This window comes from Camelina sativa, chromosome 5, assembly GCF_000633955.1.
Source record: "Camelina sativa cultivar DH55 chromosome 5, Cs, whole genome shotgun sequence".
Classification (NCBI taxonomy): Eukaryota; Viridiplantae; Streptophyta; class Magnoliopsida; order Brassicales; family Brassicaceae; genus Camelina; species Camelina sativa.
The window spans coordinates 31,925,415-31,940,171 of NC_025689.1; the positions used below are offsets into that span (position 1 = coordinate 31,925,415).

A 14,757-nucleotide genomic window follows, 5' to 3' on the forward strand; every position below is an offset into this window, starting at 1 on the left:
TAGTAACTTGTTTTTTTTTTTTTTTGTCGTGTAGTAACTTGCCTTTTTTACGGCGAGATTGATTGCTCAAGTCAGATATCGATGCTTTGAAACGGTGACGTTTTGTTTCTAATTCGGTTTGGTTTTGATTTTAATTTCCTGGCCTGAACCGGTTTGGTTTGGACCCATTAATCAGATTACGATACTACATGTTCAATGAAATAGTGGAAAAGTTTGGCAGTTTGTGCTCGAGGTTCAACACAACGGTAAATTTTGAAGCACATTTATTCATAGAGCCGGTATGGAATCAAGCTTCGATGTGATGTTTCTGAAAAAGTTACCTTTTGGCTTTTGCAATTTACACTTACTAAGTTAACCTATATTAAGCTTTAACCATATTAGATGGTACGAAACATTGGCATAAAAAGAAGAGACTGGAAGCAAACAAAACGTCGAGTAATTCAGCTAAGCTTAAGCATAAGAGGATAATAAATTAAGGTTTTGGCATTAGTTTGGTACTTTGATTTGAAAGCCAACTAAAACAGAAACAAAGAACCGAAGTCAAATTCCAAAGGGGTTTGTTTTTTCAGAGAATTCTTCCTTCTGCAGTCCACTTCTCAGACAAGTTATCACTCCCAAGGAGTTCGACATTGCAACTCGATGACTCGTTGTATTCTTCCATCATCTGCTGGATACGTTTAGACACTTCAGGGAAACTGAGCTCTGTAGGACCATTCTCTGCAACACAGATTTTCATGTCCTTCAAACACGGAAAATAGACCAAGAAATGTTTTATCATTGTCATCTCTTTCATTGTTCCTTGAAACCTTTGAATCTCTAACATCTTTACTGGACAAGATGTGAGTGAATGACCTTTGTCCTCCCGAGAAATGCAGTCACAAGCATCGCCGCACTTATCTGTCTCATAGTGCAAGAGACCCTGAAAACATAAAAGGAAGCACAAGGTTATTGTAATGCAAGTACAGATTGTATCTTTTTACTCCAAGAGTTTCATGGTTTATAAGTCTACCTCAATGATTAGAGTTTCCAAATGTGGACAGTTCCTAAGAAGAACTGGCATCGCTTGCCATCCTCGACCCTCTTCACTCTCGATACCTAACATTTTAAGGTTTTTGAACACCGGCATCGATTCACAGCATAGAGAAAGCACCTGAATACAAGAGGAACAACCAAATTAGATACTTTGCAATTCTTCTTTCACACAACTAGACCAGACATAACAAAATAGCAAAAACTGACCTCGAGAGTATCAGCAGTTAAGGAAAGTTTCTGGATATTTTTGATGCCATTCAAGAGCTTCACCACATTGCCAAATTGGTTAGGCGTTCTTACTCGCTTGATCTGATCTTCAGTCACTAATATAAGATTGATTCGGGCAACAAATAAATTTTCCATATTAACCAATGGATAATCCTCCGCAACTAAATCAGTGTAGTTAAAGTAAAGCAGACTTGGAGTATCAAAAGAAACGCTCTTTGGATTTACGAATCCTTCACAACCAGTGCCGTGGATACTTAGTTTCCTGAGGGTTGCACTTGACACAGTTACATCTGAATCCATCCACTCCATATTAGCCATTCGTAAATCCTCAAGCACAGGGAAACGAGGAAGAAAGCTCTCCATCTCACCACAAAAAATCATTTCTGCGTCAATGTCAAGTGTTTTAAGCATGGGCAAGACAGCGTCAACACCTCTACGACGTCCACAACATTCATTTCTTATTTTCAGCTCAACTAGTGTCTTACTGACGAACATCTCCTCGGGCAGATTATAATCGTCTTCTTCGATATCGTCGTAAGAAAAATCAGTGAAAAGTTCAAGGTCCGAAACACCACGCTGCAGCACATTACGTATCCAACGATTCACACAACTTGGATGAACACCAGTTATACACTTGAGGGAGAATTTATCAATGGGAGAGTCACCCTGCAAAGCCAGTACACCGTCCACGAAATCAACGAAACTCTGACGAATCTCATCCCTTTCACCTTTACCCTCTTCCGGATGAAGAAATTCAGAGTCATCAATGTCGAGATTAGGAACAAGTTTCCAAAGATTGCGCCAGTTCTTGGAGAGAGCCGAAGTCAAAGCAGCCTGCTTGGTGGGAAGGAAGGACAAGATATGACAACGAATCTCGTCTGGTAGATTGCTGACACGATCCATCTTCTCTACAAGTACAGAAAAGTAAATCGCTTTTTGAGCAACCATTACCAGTAAGAAACCATCCAAAGCAAATTGATTTTGATATTCTGAACAAAAGAAAAATTACATATATCATCGGATCAGTCAGTAGTAGCAGAATTAGAGGTTAACTTACTTTGTGGTTCAGCCGCAGATTCAAAGACCAACACTTTCAGCACTTAGGGATAGGAGGAACAAGCAAAAAGCAAATTTTCACAGCAGTATCACTTGAATTCTAGGGTAAACAGACAAAAAGGGTTCCATAATGAAAAAAACATACTTTCAAAGTGGAGACAGAAAGAAACCTTTGAGATTCCTACCTTGGCGAAAATCCCATATCAATGGGTTTCAAATGACTAGTGAGATGATAGACAAAACAAGCACCGCGAAGAAATGCAGTAAATCATCGGAGAAGAAAGAATGCAAATCAACGGATTAAACCATCGGAGGTGACTCTAGTAAATGAATGTTAAATGTTGTTTCTATTTTATCCGGTTCTTTACAATTTCACCGGTTTAATTTGGTCAACCAACCAGGACTGCTTTAACTCTGGCCTCTGGGTTACCAAAGTTCAGGCCCGAGTAGAAAAGCCTATTAGTAAACTGATTTATTACAGTTTTGGTTTGACTTGCAGAGATTTCTCAAGTTAGAGATATCGATGCTTTGAAACGGTGTCGTTTCTGTTTCTGAATCGGTTTGGTTTTGGTTTTAATTTCCTGGCTGAATCGGTTTGGTTTAGTTTGGTTTGGACTTTGGACCCATTTATCGGATTATCTACTTTTTTTTTGGTGAATAACCAGGGTTTTACCCCTGCGATTTATTGACTGTAAAGTAAAATAAATTTACAACCGGATGTGTCTCGGCCACGTATCCCTCAACAAAGTAGCAACAACATTATGAACCAAATCAAAAGCATGAAAACCAAGCAGTAAAGAGAACGCGTATCCTGCTAAACCATCGGCTAGACGATTACCTTCACGATACACATGTTTAATACAGACAATCCAGTCCCTAACAAGAAAATCATGGCACAAACGCACCAGGAAAGACAAAGGATGAGAGTCACTGATCCCTGTCGTAAGAAAACCCACCACCATCTCAGAGTCCACTTCTAACTCTAAACGTGTGACTCTCTTCTCCCACGCTACATATAGCCCATAATAGACACCCCACAACTCCGCCAAAGGTGCCGAGCATCGACCAATATTCACCACAAACCCGCTACACCAAGCCCCTACCGAGTCCCGCAGCACACCACCTGCAGTTGCAGGATCCAGATTCCCTTTGGACGCTCCATCAGTATTTATTTTGTACCACCCCTGCTCCAGAGCCACCCAACCAATCTGTTTATCCACTCGGACCACTCGAACATTCTGTTTACAAGACAACGAGTTCGCTAGTGTTACCTCTGTTGCCAAGTCTTTAATAAAACGGACCCTGTCTCGACAGGCCCTTCTTTCGCCAAACACATCACTGCACCGCTATTTCCAGCTCCACCAGATAGCCATGGCAAACACTGTAGACCAATCTCCCTCCCTTGTGACAGTCTTTCTTCCTAGATTCTCATACACCCATCCCAGCAGAGACTGAGAGAAAAATACCAGCCTTTTACTAGGCGGTAGGCGAGCCCACAGGCCAGACATGGCAGGACAATCCCTGAGAACATGGAGGATAGTCTCGATACCTCCTTGACAAACCGTACAAATATCTGATTCACACAAGTGGCGTCTCTTCCTCTCAGAATTCGTCATAATCACTTGATGCATTACCAACCAGAGGAAGATTATAACCTGCTCAGGAGCTATCACCCGCCATATCCTTTTATACGCTCCATATTCTGTGCAGGTCTCTCCTCACGTATTAGGAGACTGTACGGAGATGCAACTGTAAACTTACCCTCCGAGTTTCCTCCCCACGACAACCTATCAGAAGCCCAAGTGAAACTGTCCAATACTACAGCCGCTAGCTCTAAACACTTATCCTGCGACACATACGGTGATATACGAGAAAGATCCCATCCCACACCATCTGTCCATAACTCTCTAGCTGTGAGTTTATCAAACCCCGGAGGCAAAGCACCCACTACCCATTCGATAAGTGGCTCCCCCGCAAGCCATTTGTCTGTCTAGAATAAAACCTTCTTCCCATCTCCAACCACCCAATTAACTCCGCGAGTAACCACTTCCCGCAACCCCATACATACAGTCCTCCACGTCGATGAGAAATGACTCTTCACTGATATCCAAGATGTATCATGAATATCACCCACCTTATACTTACTCCTCACTACGCGTGCCCAGAGGCTCGCTTGATCATGTAAAACTCTCCAACCCACCTTCGCCAGTAGAGCTTTATTTATATCACGACACGCTCTAATCCCGAGCCCCCCTTCCCTCTTGGGACGACACACTTTACTCCATGCAACCAAGTGTTGCTTTCGCTTCTCTGCATTACTCCCCCAAAGAAAATCACTTGCTACTCTATCCAACTTGTCCGTATATCCTGTGGCAACTTGATTGTGCTCATAGTGTGCACTGGAATAGCCGATAACACGGACTTTGTCAATGTAAACCGTCCAGCAAAGCTTAGTGACCTCCCTTTCCATCCAGCCAAACGAGACAACACCTTCTCCAAGACCTCTCCAAACGTCTTCTTGTTAATCTATCGGATTATCTACTATGTAATATATTTACATGCTTAAGACTAATGTTAAATCACATTATACATGTTCAGTGAATATTGGAAATGTTTGACAGTTTGTAGTTGAGCTTCCACACAATGGTAAATTTTGAAGCACATTTAATCATAGACCCGGTATGGAATCAACTATCAAGCTTCGATGTGAAGTTTCTGAAAAAGTTACCTTTTGCAAATTACACTTACTAAGTTAACCTGTATTAAGCTTTAACCATAGTAGATGGTACGAAACATTCGCATAAAAATAAGAGACTGGAAGCAAACAAAACGGGTCGATAATTCAGTCAAGCTTAAGCATAAGAGAAAAATAAACTAAGGTTTCGGCATTAGTTTGGTTTAAAAGCCAACTAAAAAAAGAACCAACGTCAAATTCCAAAGGGACTTGGTAATAACAATGAGCAAGTTTTGTTTTTCAGAGAATTCTTCCTTCTGCAGTCCACTTCTCAGACAAGATATCACTCACAAGGAGTTCGACATTGCAACTTGATGACTTGTTGTATTCTTCCATTAACTGCTCGATAAGGTCAGACACTTGAGGGAATCTGAGGTCTGTAGGACCATTCTCTGCAACATAGATCTTCATCTCCTTCAAACACGGAAAATAGACCAGGAAATGTTTTATCATTGTCATCTCTTTCACTGTTCCTCGAAACCCTTGAATCTCTATCATCTTGACTGGACACGATGTGAGTGAATGACCTTTGTCCTCCCGAGAAATGCAGTCACAAGCATCCCCGCACTTATCTGTCTCATAGTGCAAGAGACCCTGAGAGCAGAAAGGAAGCATAAGGTTACTGTAATGCAAGCACAGACAGTGTATCTTGAACACATGTTGTTTTCCTCCAAGTATAAGTCTACCTCAATGATAAGAGTTTCCAAATGTGGACAGTTCCTAAGAAGAACTGGCATCGCTTGCCATCCTCGACCCTCTTCACTCTCGATACCTAACATTTTAAGGTTTTTGAACACCGGCATCGATTCACAGCATAGAGAAAGCACCTGAATACAAGAGGAACAACCAACTAGACATACTGCAATTAATGTTTCACACAAACTAGACCAGAGAGAACAAAATAGCAAAAACTGACCTCGAGAGTATCAGCAGTTAGGGAAAGTTTCTGAACATTTTTTATGCCGTTCATGAGCTTCACCGCATTGCCAAATTTGAGAACGATATCACCCTCTAACAAATCATGATTTGGCGCTCTTACTCGCTTGACTTGATCTTCAGTAGCTAGCATAAGATTGATTCGAGCCTCAAATAATTTCCCCATATTAACTAAAGGATAATCCTCAGCAACTAAATCAGCGTAGTTTAAGTAAAGCAGACTTGGAGTATCAAAAGAAATGCTCTTTGGATTTCCAAATTCTTCATCTTCGGATAAATTGATACTTAAGCTTAGTTTCCTGAGGATTGCACTTGAGATGCTTTCATCCAAGTCTGTCCACTCCGTATTAGCCAATCGTAATTCTTCAAGGACAGGGAAAGAACGTAGAAGCAACTCAACCTTACCACAAAAAATCAAATCTGAGTCAATGTCGAGAGTTTTAAGCATGGGCAAGAGAGAGGCAGAGCCTACACCTCTACGCCAAAGCCAATCAACACAATTCTCACTTCTTATTTTCAGCTGGACTAGTTTTCTACTGCTGAACATATCCTCTGGCAGATTATAACCTTCTTCTTCGGAATCATCGGAGGAAAAATCAGTGAAAAGAGTAAGATCGGAAACACCACGCTGCAGCACATTACGTATCCAACGGTTCACACAACTTGGATGAACACGAGTTATACACTTGAGGGAGAACTTATCAATGGGAGAGTCACCCTGCAAAGTCAACACACCATCCACGAAATCAACGAAGCTCTGACGAATCTCATCCCTTTCACCTTTACCAACTTCCGGATGAAGAAACTCAGAGTCATCAATGTCAAGATTAGGGACAAGTTTCCAAAGATTGCGCCAGCTCTTGGAGAGAGCCGAAGTTAAAGCAGCCTGCTTGGTGGGAAGGAATGACAAGATATGACAACGAATCTCGTCTGGTAGATTGCTGACACGATCCATCTTCTTCTGTGCACGAGAATATAAGAGTACAGTGTATTACAAATCCGTTTCCACTGTGCAGGAATCGAGAATCTAAAAAATGTAACATGACATTTTACAACTTCTCCCCCAAATCAGGAGGAGGCGAAATATGGGAACAGAGATTGCAATAAACTAAGATACACCCTAATAGAAAAATACAATCAAGTTGGAGCATGTACCTCGTTAGAAACCCGCTTAATCCCAAAATCTAGGGTTTGCTGTGAATGCGTCCAGAGAGAGAAGAGAGAGTGAGAGTTGGGCTTAATCGCTGGTTTCAATGGCTATTCTAGGCAATATATGAAGGAAAAGTCCAAAGTCTTGCAAAACTAACATATCGGAGAAGCAGAAACATCCAATTTCAAGAGACAAGAAAAGAAGAGCAAACAAAAGTGAGGATTGAAGAAGGCGGACTCAAAATCTCTAGCGTGAATGTTGGTTGGTTCTATTTTTGCCCGGTTTAGAAGATACCGCTGGTTTAAATTCGCCACTGGGCTACGAAAGTTTGGTGAAAGAAAATAGGCCCAAACTAAAGAAGCCAATATAGGCCCAACTAAAGAAGCCCAATAGATTACTGTCAGCAGCAATCTCTTGTCTTGTAGTTTTCTCCGGCGACGTTTTTGTACGTCTTAAACCAACAGTGGACGTTCGGGATGTGAGCTATAATCCTTTAACACAAGCTTAAGTCAGCTCATATTACTACGACAATAACTTAAATGTGATGTTTCTGAATAAGTTGTAAATCTTTTTCGAGATTAAACATTTCCTATTGAATTGAACGCTGGCGTCTGTTTTTTATTGGTTGAATCTTGTTAGCTTTTACTACAAGTAATAAATTAAAAAAACAAGTTGCTAATAAGTGATGAAGAATAAAATCAGAAATATTAATTCATATGAGAGAAAGAGTAATCTACAAGCAAAGACTCTGCACACGACAAAACAGATTCATCAATCCCAAATTAAGAAAGGTTGAACATACTCGAACCGGATCTTGCACTTGCGTGATGATTTCGGAAGCTTTATTACATTGGCTTTGAGATGTAACAACTTGTCTTCGGGCTCTGTTGCATAAACACCAACTTTGAGAAGCTCAAGACATTTCAATTTCTCCAGGAAATGTTTCATTTGCTCCAACTCTCCTTTAGTTCCCCCGTACTCAGTGATCTCTAGAAATTTCACAGGACACGAACGTAGGAAACTATATCTGGACAAGCACTCACAAACAGTTTCCTCATCATCATATGTTTCTGAATTCACATTACAGTGCAGAAGACCCTGAAATATAAAAAGAGAGGATTAGAGAGAGATTGGAGATTTTTTTTAAGTATAAACTCTTTCGAGGTTAGTGGTACATACTCGAATGACAAGAGTCTTTAGATTTGGAGCACTCTGTAGCACATATGGCAGAGCCTTCCAACATAATTCATTATCGGTAGCAATAGATAAATGTTGCAGGTTATTATATACTGGTATTGCTCCCCGGAAGAAATAAAATGCCTGAAACAAACAAACAACCAAAACATTAAACAAACCTCTTTTAAGCATTACATGTAACAACAACTAACACCTAATGATGCTTCACAGAGAAAATGTACTTACCTCCGTAGTTTCAGGAGATGATAAGTTTAAGATCTCAACATTTTTCAACCCCTTAATCAGATTGGTTGGGTCGCCAGTAATGAGAGCATCATCTCTTATAAAATTTCCATTCCAGTTGTGTTCAACTGTCAAAATAATACTGAGCTTGGCTTCCACAACGGAGTCAAGATTAACAATTGGATAAGCTTCCGGAATGAAATCAACGTAGTCTAAATAGGTAAGACTCGGAATATCAAAAGTAATGCTCTCCAAATAATACTCATCAGCTAGAAGATTATGGCTAATAGTAAGTCTCTCAAGGGTCGGACTTGACACACAGCGAGACCATTTCCAATGTTCCCATTCCACTTCACGCATCACTAATTCCACAAGCACAGGGCAAGCAGAAAGAAGCTTTTGGAATGCACAACCGTAACGATCATAGAACTTAACTGAATCGAGAGTGAGAGTCTTCAGCGATGGAAGAAGAGCATCCTCAGGGAGTATATCAATTTCAAAACCAGTCCCAAGTTCTAGCTTAACAAGCGTCTTGCAAGTGAAGACCTCAAGAGGCAATGCATCTCCTTGTTCAGCCTCTATGTTTAGTTTAAGGTCCAAGACACCACGCTTCAGCACGTTACGGAGACAACGTTTGACAAGAGCATAATGAGGTCGAAGATCACGTTTTCTACATTTTAACGAGAAGTTCCTTATCCGTGAACTGGGATGCAGAGCCAATACTCCATTCAAGAAATCAGACAGACTCGTTGGATTCTCAACTGAGTCATTGACATTGAACTCAGCACTTGATATGATGTTAAACAACAGATTCCGCCACCTTTTGGAGAGAACCGATGCGAAAGCAGCCTCCTTTGCCGAGAGGAAGGACACGATATGGCAAATAATCTCATCAGGTAGATTGTTGATCTTATCCATCCCTCTTTGCTCTCAAATAATTTAAATGAAGCTTGCGACCACAAAACTGTCCACTACAAAACCAACATACAGAGAAACGTCACATTATGATTTCTCTAGAAACAAAATATATATAGTTCCTTCCAAGTGAAGATAATAAAAACCTCCTTCACACCTACTTTACAACAGAGCAAAAGTAAAAGTCACAATTACAACAAAGGAAGCAGAAGAGAAGAGTTAAAGTTGAGTACGTACCTCGGAACAGAGGTGAACTCTAATAATAAGGAGTCAAGGAGAGAGGTCTGGTAATATATATAGTAATAATATTACTCAATACCAATACCAAATAGGACATGGATGCAAAATTTACGGATAACTAATTAAATAATTATAGTTTGGAAATAAAACGAGATTTATTTCACGTCTACAAATTCAAATCATAAACAAATAAGGAAATTGAATTCCCAATCCCCCGAGAATTTTATATCTTTGTGTATGAAATCAAAAAGAAATAATCTAGGCTTTTATAATTATCCACGCCTGATAATATATATGGTTTAATTATAAATATTATCCAAATTAAGAGTTCTACAATGTAGGCAGTTGATAATTTAAAGGAGAATCCGACAAAAAGATAAACAGAGGAAATACAAGTGAGCAAGAGTGTTCACAATCCAGTTCATGATAAAACAGACAGACAGATGTCATTGTTGAATTTGTGGTTTGATTAAAACAGATTTGTGGTTTCGTCGTCATCTACAAGTCCATTGTAGTTTTGATCTACCGTCAACTGTCAACATAAGATCAAGCTTTGGTTCGACAAGAGAGTCAAGGTTAACAAATGTAAACCAATCATGCCCTGAGTCAGTGTCGACTACATTTTCCCGACAAATCTAAAATCTGTAATTTTTGTGACGGTAGTTATTCGCAAACCTTAATTGCTGGTTTAATTGAGGTGAAAAAAAGAATTAGTGGGGCAAATTAGTATGATGATTCTTTATTGGGCTTTTCGCATATTATAAAGGAAAAGCCCATTAAGGCTTTAAAAATAATAAGCCCACGGCTTTCACTAGTCAAGACGGTGCGTTTAACAAGATTAAGTTCCAGAATCTTGCTTGTTGATATTCGTCGTCATTGTTGAATTTGTGGTTTGAATGGAACAGATTGGTTCGCTAGGGTTTAGGTGCAAGAAGATGGATCGTATCAGCGATCTACCAGATGAACTTATTAGGCTAATCGTGAGTTTTCTTGCTGCAAAGGATGCTGCGTCTTTGTTGGTTACCTCAAGGAGGTTTAGGAATCTCTATACCATCATACCAGATCTTGCGTTCGATGACACATCTAAGTTTCAGGGGACTTTCACGGATTTCGTGAGTGAGGCGTTGGCTCGGCTGGAAACTACTACGCTCATAAGGAGGTTCTCTTTAAAATCTGAAAGTGATCTTGATCCAGATCGTATCAACCACTGGCTACGTGATGTGTTGAATCATCGTGGTGTCATGGTTCTTGAGATGGGCATATATGGTGATAATGGTTATACGTTGCCTTTGGAGATCTTCACTTGCAAGACACTCAATAAGCTGAAACTAGGGCGGGAAATTGTTATTAGTGTGCTGCCTCAGAATGCTTTGCTACCAAGCCTTGAGACTCTCGTTTTTGACTCTGTTCGGTTCTGTAACCCTGTTGATTGTGCGTTGAAGGCGTTTCTTTCGGCTTGCCCTGTGCTTAAGGAACTAACCAGGAACTAACCATTGATGGTATGTGCTGGTAAACTTGGGAATGGTCAGGCACCGTGTCTAGTCAAAGTCTTCAAAGACTTACTATTAGTCGTGATATGTCTGTTTTGATGGACACCTCTATGTTCCTCAGTACATTAGTTTTGATACTCCAAGTCTTGCCTACTTCGACTACTGTGATGTTGTCCCGGATGGGTATACAATTGTTAATTTCGAGTCCCTTGTGGAAGCTAAGCTCAATCTTCATTTGATGGCAAATGATGGTGATATCTTATCTAGCAATGCAACAAATCTCATTCAAGGGATAAAAAATGTCAAGATCCTGCAACTCTCATCTCCTCGTACTTGTGAGGTAAGTGTGTTCTTGTTTCTCTTTNTTTTTTTTTTTTTTTTTTTTTTGTTCCATTCTTATATTTGTAGTAGGTAATTACAGCTTGAGACAATGATAGAACTTGAATAGGTGAACCAAGCGTGCATCTTAAGTTCCATAGGATGTTGCAAACTTGCAAACGTTTTTCCTGAGGTTTTGTTTCCCAAAAGCTGCACTTAGTAAATGACTTGTTGCTTTTATTTGATTTTCAGATGCTTAACGTCTTCCGTGATGCAATTCCGGTATTTGAAAAGCTACATCATTTAAGTATGACACATGATAATGTCCTTTCCATAAGATTCTGTTGGAGTCTTCTTCCCTTTTTGCTAAATAAGGCTCCAAATCTGAAGACCCTTGTTATCCAGGTATGACAAATGTAATGTATTTTGGACAAACCATTATTTCCAAAACCCTCCTGGTATACACTTAAATCTTCAATCTCGACCTCTTGCTGCAGGATGCCTTGCACTTTCCTAAAGAACCTGACTATGTGTGCGAGTGTTTGTCGGGATATTCTTGTCTATTGACATGTCCTATAGAGGTCTTGGAGATAACTTTATGGTATGGCGGGACGACTGGTGAGTTGCAGCAAGTAAAACATTTCTTAGCAAAGTTGCCACGTCTGGAGCTGCTGAAAGTTAATACTTGGAGATTTATACGCAATAGTGAGAAGTTAAGAATCCAGACGGATATTCAAATGTTTCCGAAAGCTTCACCAAACTTCAGGGTCCAGCTACTATGCTCAATGCAGTATGAAGAACAACTTTGTTCCTCCTAGTTGCTTAAAGTCTGTTGGAACATGAATCCGATTTGTGCACATTCTTGGTCATTTTTATTGGATTATCTGCTCCTAGCTAGTTATCTTCAGTATGATTCTATCAACTTTGATAGGCAGGTTTTGCTTTGTGCTTCGATGGGTTCTTAGTTTATGTAACAACTGATCATGTGAATTGTGAAATATTTTCATCGACGTGACAAAAAAGATTTAATCAAAGCGGTTTTGTAGAATCAGTACCTCGCTAGAATAGATGAGATATTTGCACGTGATGTTTGTCTTGTGGTCGATGAGAAAGGCAAAAGAAGAAAGCTTAAAACTTTGAGTTGAGAGGACATGCAAATGTATCTAAAGAAGCTGAAACATCCCAAAGAGAAAGAAGAAAACGAAGCGTCTAGTAAAGAAACTTCACTTCATGCGCTGTTTCGACGTGGCACACAAAAAGTCGTGGAATTATATTGGTTTGAAGATCGGTTATAAATACCGGTTATCGAACCAAATAAAACCAAACCGGAGTAAACCAGAATTTATGGATCCGACTCAAGCAGAGGACGCAGAAGGAATCATGCCGGCTTTTCTAGCATAAGCGAAGATTCCACCGGCGTCGATCACCGGACCAGCGTCACCGAGTGGTTTCAGTTTATATTCTTTCCTCGTCGTATGATTGATCAGCAAACTACTACCGTCTTCCTTGTGCTCGACGGTAACCACATCCCCTGTCTTACACTCGTCGCAAATCCTAACCTCCGATTCCAACGGGAAGATCTCACCTGTAGCTACACAGTTCCTGAAGAAGATCCTAGCGTACGATTCCGCCACCACGGCTTTAGCTCCCGCAGCTCCGAGGCAGACCGGAGCGTGTTCGCGGGAAGATCCGCAGCCGAAGTTATCACCGCCGATGATGACTGAGTACTTCGATTTCATCTCCCCTGGAACCACGAAACGTTCACCGTAGAACTTTGGTAAGCCGTTGAGCGCGAACGAGCCGAGCTTCTCCCGGTCTTCTGGAATCGAAGGGATGAGAGTGCCGTACTCCGCGGGGATGATCTGATCGGTGTCTATGTTGTCTTTCAAGACGAAGCAGAGGCCGTGAAATGTCTCTCTGGTATGCGACTCGCCTGATTTGGAGGAAGATGCGGAGGCGCGTATGATGATCGCGGAGGAGGAGGAAGTCAGTGGTTTGAAAATGAAAGCCGTGGAGGTGGGATTGAGTCGGAAGACAGGAGATGGCGAGAGAGATGAGGAGGATTTGTTTGAGGAGGAAGCCAAGGATTTGAAGAGTGTAGAGTTTAGAGAATGCAGAGAAGTCGCCATTGTTTTGCTACTTCGTTAGTGAAGCACATGAGACGAAAGGAAACAGAGTAATTTTATAGAGGGAAAAATGAAAATAGTACAATTCTTAATTACGAATATAAATTAATAATGGAAACTGCCATTATAATAAGGTCCTAAACGTGCGTATTGAGACAAGAAGGTAGGTAGGTCGCTGTGTAACAAAACGTGATGAATTCGATATTTTTTTTGTTGTTAAAGATTGTATTTATGAATTTGATATTCATGGATTTACAGACTACAGTTTATGAGATAAAAAAAAGTAAGCACGTCCAAAAAAAGAAGAAGGAGGAATTGGAATTGCCAAAAGTTATAAAAAAGAATTACAAACTTCACACGACTATATTTGCGACAAAATCTATAAATTGTATTTTTTTTTTTTTTTTTGACTTCCTATAAATTGTAATTTTTTGTGACAGTTTTGCTAACAATTTATAATTTTTTTTTTCGATTTGGTGGATCCGCCGCAACGCTGTTGATCTTGTAACCACTGGCGTTACTACTCAAGCTTTTGTTCTAGGTCTGAACCTTTTGGTCTGTCAACAGAATCCGATCTTCTTTTCTGGCGATGGAATTGATCGCCGATTTGCTTCTTTTATAACTGTTGGATCTTTGTATGTTTTTCAAAGTCTAGCCCGTTAAAGGTTGACCCGATTAATGTGAATATATTTTCGTTTAAAAAAAAAAAAATTTACAAAACTTATTTACAGTTATCCACGTTCCACATACCTTAATTGCTAGTTTAATTAAATTTGAAAAAGTAAAAAAATTTGCTGGTTGAAATTAGTATCATTAAGGGAAAATGACACCCACACCCACTTTGGGTGTGAGTTGTGTCACCCACACCCACTTTCCACTTTCCCTATACTTTTTCAAGTTTTTTTGCTTATGTGTCCACACATTTTGGACGATTTTGCCCCTCTCCTCTTTCTCTCATTCTTTTCTCTCTTTTTCTCTTCTTTTTTGTTGTTAACACTTTAACAAAGTAAAATATATTTATTTGTTATAATAAAACAAATTTTCTATTTATTTATATAAAATATATTATGATTATATATTTTCTACATTTTAAGATACATATTGCTATATTTT

At 39.9% G+C, this 14,757-nt stretch overlaps 5 protein-coding genes across 10 annotated transcripts; 1 reads left to right on the top strand and 4 right to left on the bottom strand.

Annotated features, from left to right (window-relative positions):
* LOC104788124 (F-box/LRR-repeat protein At3g58930-like) lies at positions 417-2,624 on the bottom strand. 5 transcript variants are annotated; one of them, XM_010513813.2, is made up of 5 exons: positions 2,502-2,624; positions 2,318-2,416; positions 1,240-2,168; positions 1,010-1,150; positions 417-919 (listed from the first exon to the last, which is right to left on the bottom strand). In XM_010513813.2, the coding sequence occupies exons 3-5, from the start codon at positions 2,161-2,163 to the stop codon at positions 566-568; spliced, it is 1,419 nt and encodes a 472-aa protein (XP_010512115.1). In that variant the 5' UTR covers positions 2,164-2,168; positions 2,318-2,416; positions 2,502-2,624; the 3' UTR covers positions 417-565. The 5 variants fall into 5 exon arrangements, with proteins under 5 accessions (XP_010512115.1, XP_010512118.1, XP_010512116.1 ...); XM_010513817.2 differs by having other exon boundaries at positions 566-717; positions 807-919; positions 2,318-2,624; XM_010513816.2 differs by lacking the exon at positions 2,318-2,416.
* On the bottom strand, positions 5,100-7,392 carry LOC104788125 (F-box/LRR-repeat protein At3g58930-like). 2 transcript variants are annotated; one of them, XM_010513818.2, is made up of 4 exons: positions 7,142-7,392; positions 5,967-6,947; positions 5,737-5,877; positions 5,100-5,644 (listed from the first exon to the last, which is right to left on the bottom strand). In XM_010513818.2, exons 2-4 carry the CDS (start codon positions 6,939-6,941, stop codon positions 5,291-5,293), a joined length of 1,470 nt encoding a protein of 489 aa, XP_010512120.1. In that variant the 5' UTR covers positions 6,942-6,947; positions 7,142-7,392; the 3' UTR covers positions 5,100-5,290. The 2 variants fall into 2 exon arrangements, with proteins under 2 accessions (XP_010512120.1, XP_010512121.1); XM_010513819.2 differs by having other exon boundaries at positions 5,291-5,644; positions 5,967-6,944.
* On the bottom strand, positions 7,908-9,518 carry LOC104789758 (F-box/LRR-repeat protein At3g58980-like). Its single transcript, XM_010515405.2, has 3 exons — positions 8,559-9,518; positions 8,316-8,456; positions 7,908-8,234 (listed from the first exon to the last, which is right to left on the bottom strand). Exons 1-3 carry the CDS (start codon positions 9,471-9,473, stop codon positions 7,908-7,910), a joined length of 1,383 nt encoding a protein of 460 aa, XP_010513707.1. The 5' UTR covers positions 9,474-9,518.
* On the top strand, positions 10,646-12,336 carry LOC104788126 (F-box/LRR-repeat protein At3g58980-like). Its single transcript, XM_019245430.1, has 4 exons — positions 10,646-11,173; positions 11,322-11,540; positions 11,771-11,923; positions 12,016-12,336. The coding sequence occupies exons 1-4, from the start codon at positions 10,646-10,648 to the stop codon at positions 12,334-12,336; spliced, it is 1,221 nt and encodes a 406-aa protein (XP_019100975.1).
* LOC104788127 (3-isopropylmalate dehydratase small subunit 2) lies at positions 12,628-13,718 on the bottom strand. Its single transcript, XM_010513821.2, has one exon. The coding sequence runs from the start codon at positions 13,645-13,647 to the stop codon at positions 12,874-12,876; it is 774 nt and encodes a 257-aa protein (XP_010512123.1). The 5' UTR covers positions 13,648-13,718; the 3' UTR covers positions 12,628-12,873.

What these genes read in the sequence shown, in the direction of transcription:
- LOC104789758 (XM_010515405.2), bottom strand. Translation starts at nt 9,473, where the DNA reads ATGGATAAGATCAACAATCTACCTGATGAGATTATTTGCCATATCGTG. An exon ending in CATCTCCTGAAACTACGGAG is followed by an intron (nt 8,457 to 8,558) that starts GTAAGTACATTT and finishes TGTTTGTTTCAG; the next exon opens with GCATTTTATTTCTTCCGGGG. An exon ending in TAAAGACTCTTGTCATTCGA is followed by an intron (nt 8,235 to 8,315) that starts GTATGTACCACT and finishes TTTATATTTCAG; the next exon opens with GGTCTTCTGCACTGTAATGT.
- LOC104788124 (XM_010513816.2), bottom strand. Translation starts at nt 2,163, where the DNA reads ATGGATCGTGTCAGCAATCTACCAGACGAGATTCGTTGTCATATCTTG. An exon ending in TAACTGCTGATACTCTCGAG is followed by an intron (nt 1,151 to 1,239) that starts GTCAGTTTTTGC and finishes TCTTGTATTCAG; the next exon opens with GTGCTTTCTCTATGCTGTGA. An exon ending in TGGAAACTCTAATCATTGAG is followed by an intron (nt 920 to 1,009) that starts GTAGACTTATAA and finishes TTATGTTTTCAG; the next exon opens with GGTCTCTTGCACTATGAGAC.
- LOC104788127 (XM_010513821.2), bottom strand. Translation starts at nt 13,647, where the DNA reads ATGGCGACTTCTCTGCATTCTCTAAACTCTACACTCTTCAAATCCTTG.
- LOC104788126 (XM_019245430.1), top strand. Translation starts at nt 10,646, where the DNA reads ATGGATCGTATCAGCGATCTACCAGATGAACTTATTAGGCTAATCGTG. An exon ending in CGTTTCTTTCGGCTTGCCCT is followed by an intron (nt 11,174 to 11,321) that starts GTGCTTAAGGAA and finishes TATGTTCCTCAG; the next exon opens with TACATTAGTTTTGATACTCC. An exon ending in TGAAGACCCTTGTTATCCAG is followed by an intron (nt 11,924 to 12,015) that starts GTATGACAAATG and finishes CTCTTGCTGCAG; the next exon opens with GATGCCTTGCACTTTCCTAA.
- LOC104788125 (XM_010513818.2), bottom strand. Translation starts at nt 6,941, where the DNA reads ATGGATCGTGTCAGCAATCTACCAGACGAGATTCGTTGTCATATCTTG. An exon ending in TAACTGCTGATACTCTCGAG is followed by an intron (nt 5,878 to 5,966) that starts GTCAGTTTTTGC and finishes TCTTGTATTCAG; the next exon opens with GTGCTTTCTCTATGCTGTGA. An exon ending in TGGAAACTCTTATCATTGAG is followed by an intron (nt 5,645 to 5,736) that starts GTAGACTTATAC and finishes TTCTGCTCTCAG; the next exon opens with GGTCTCTTGCACTATGAGAC.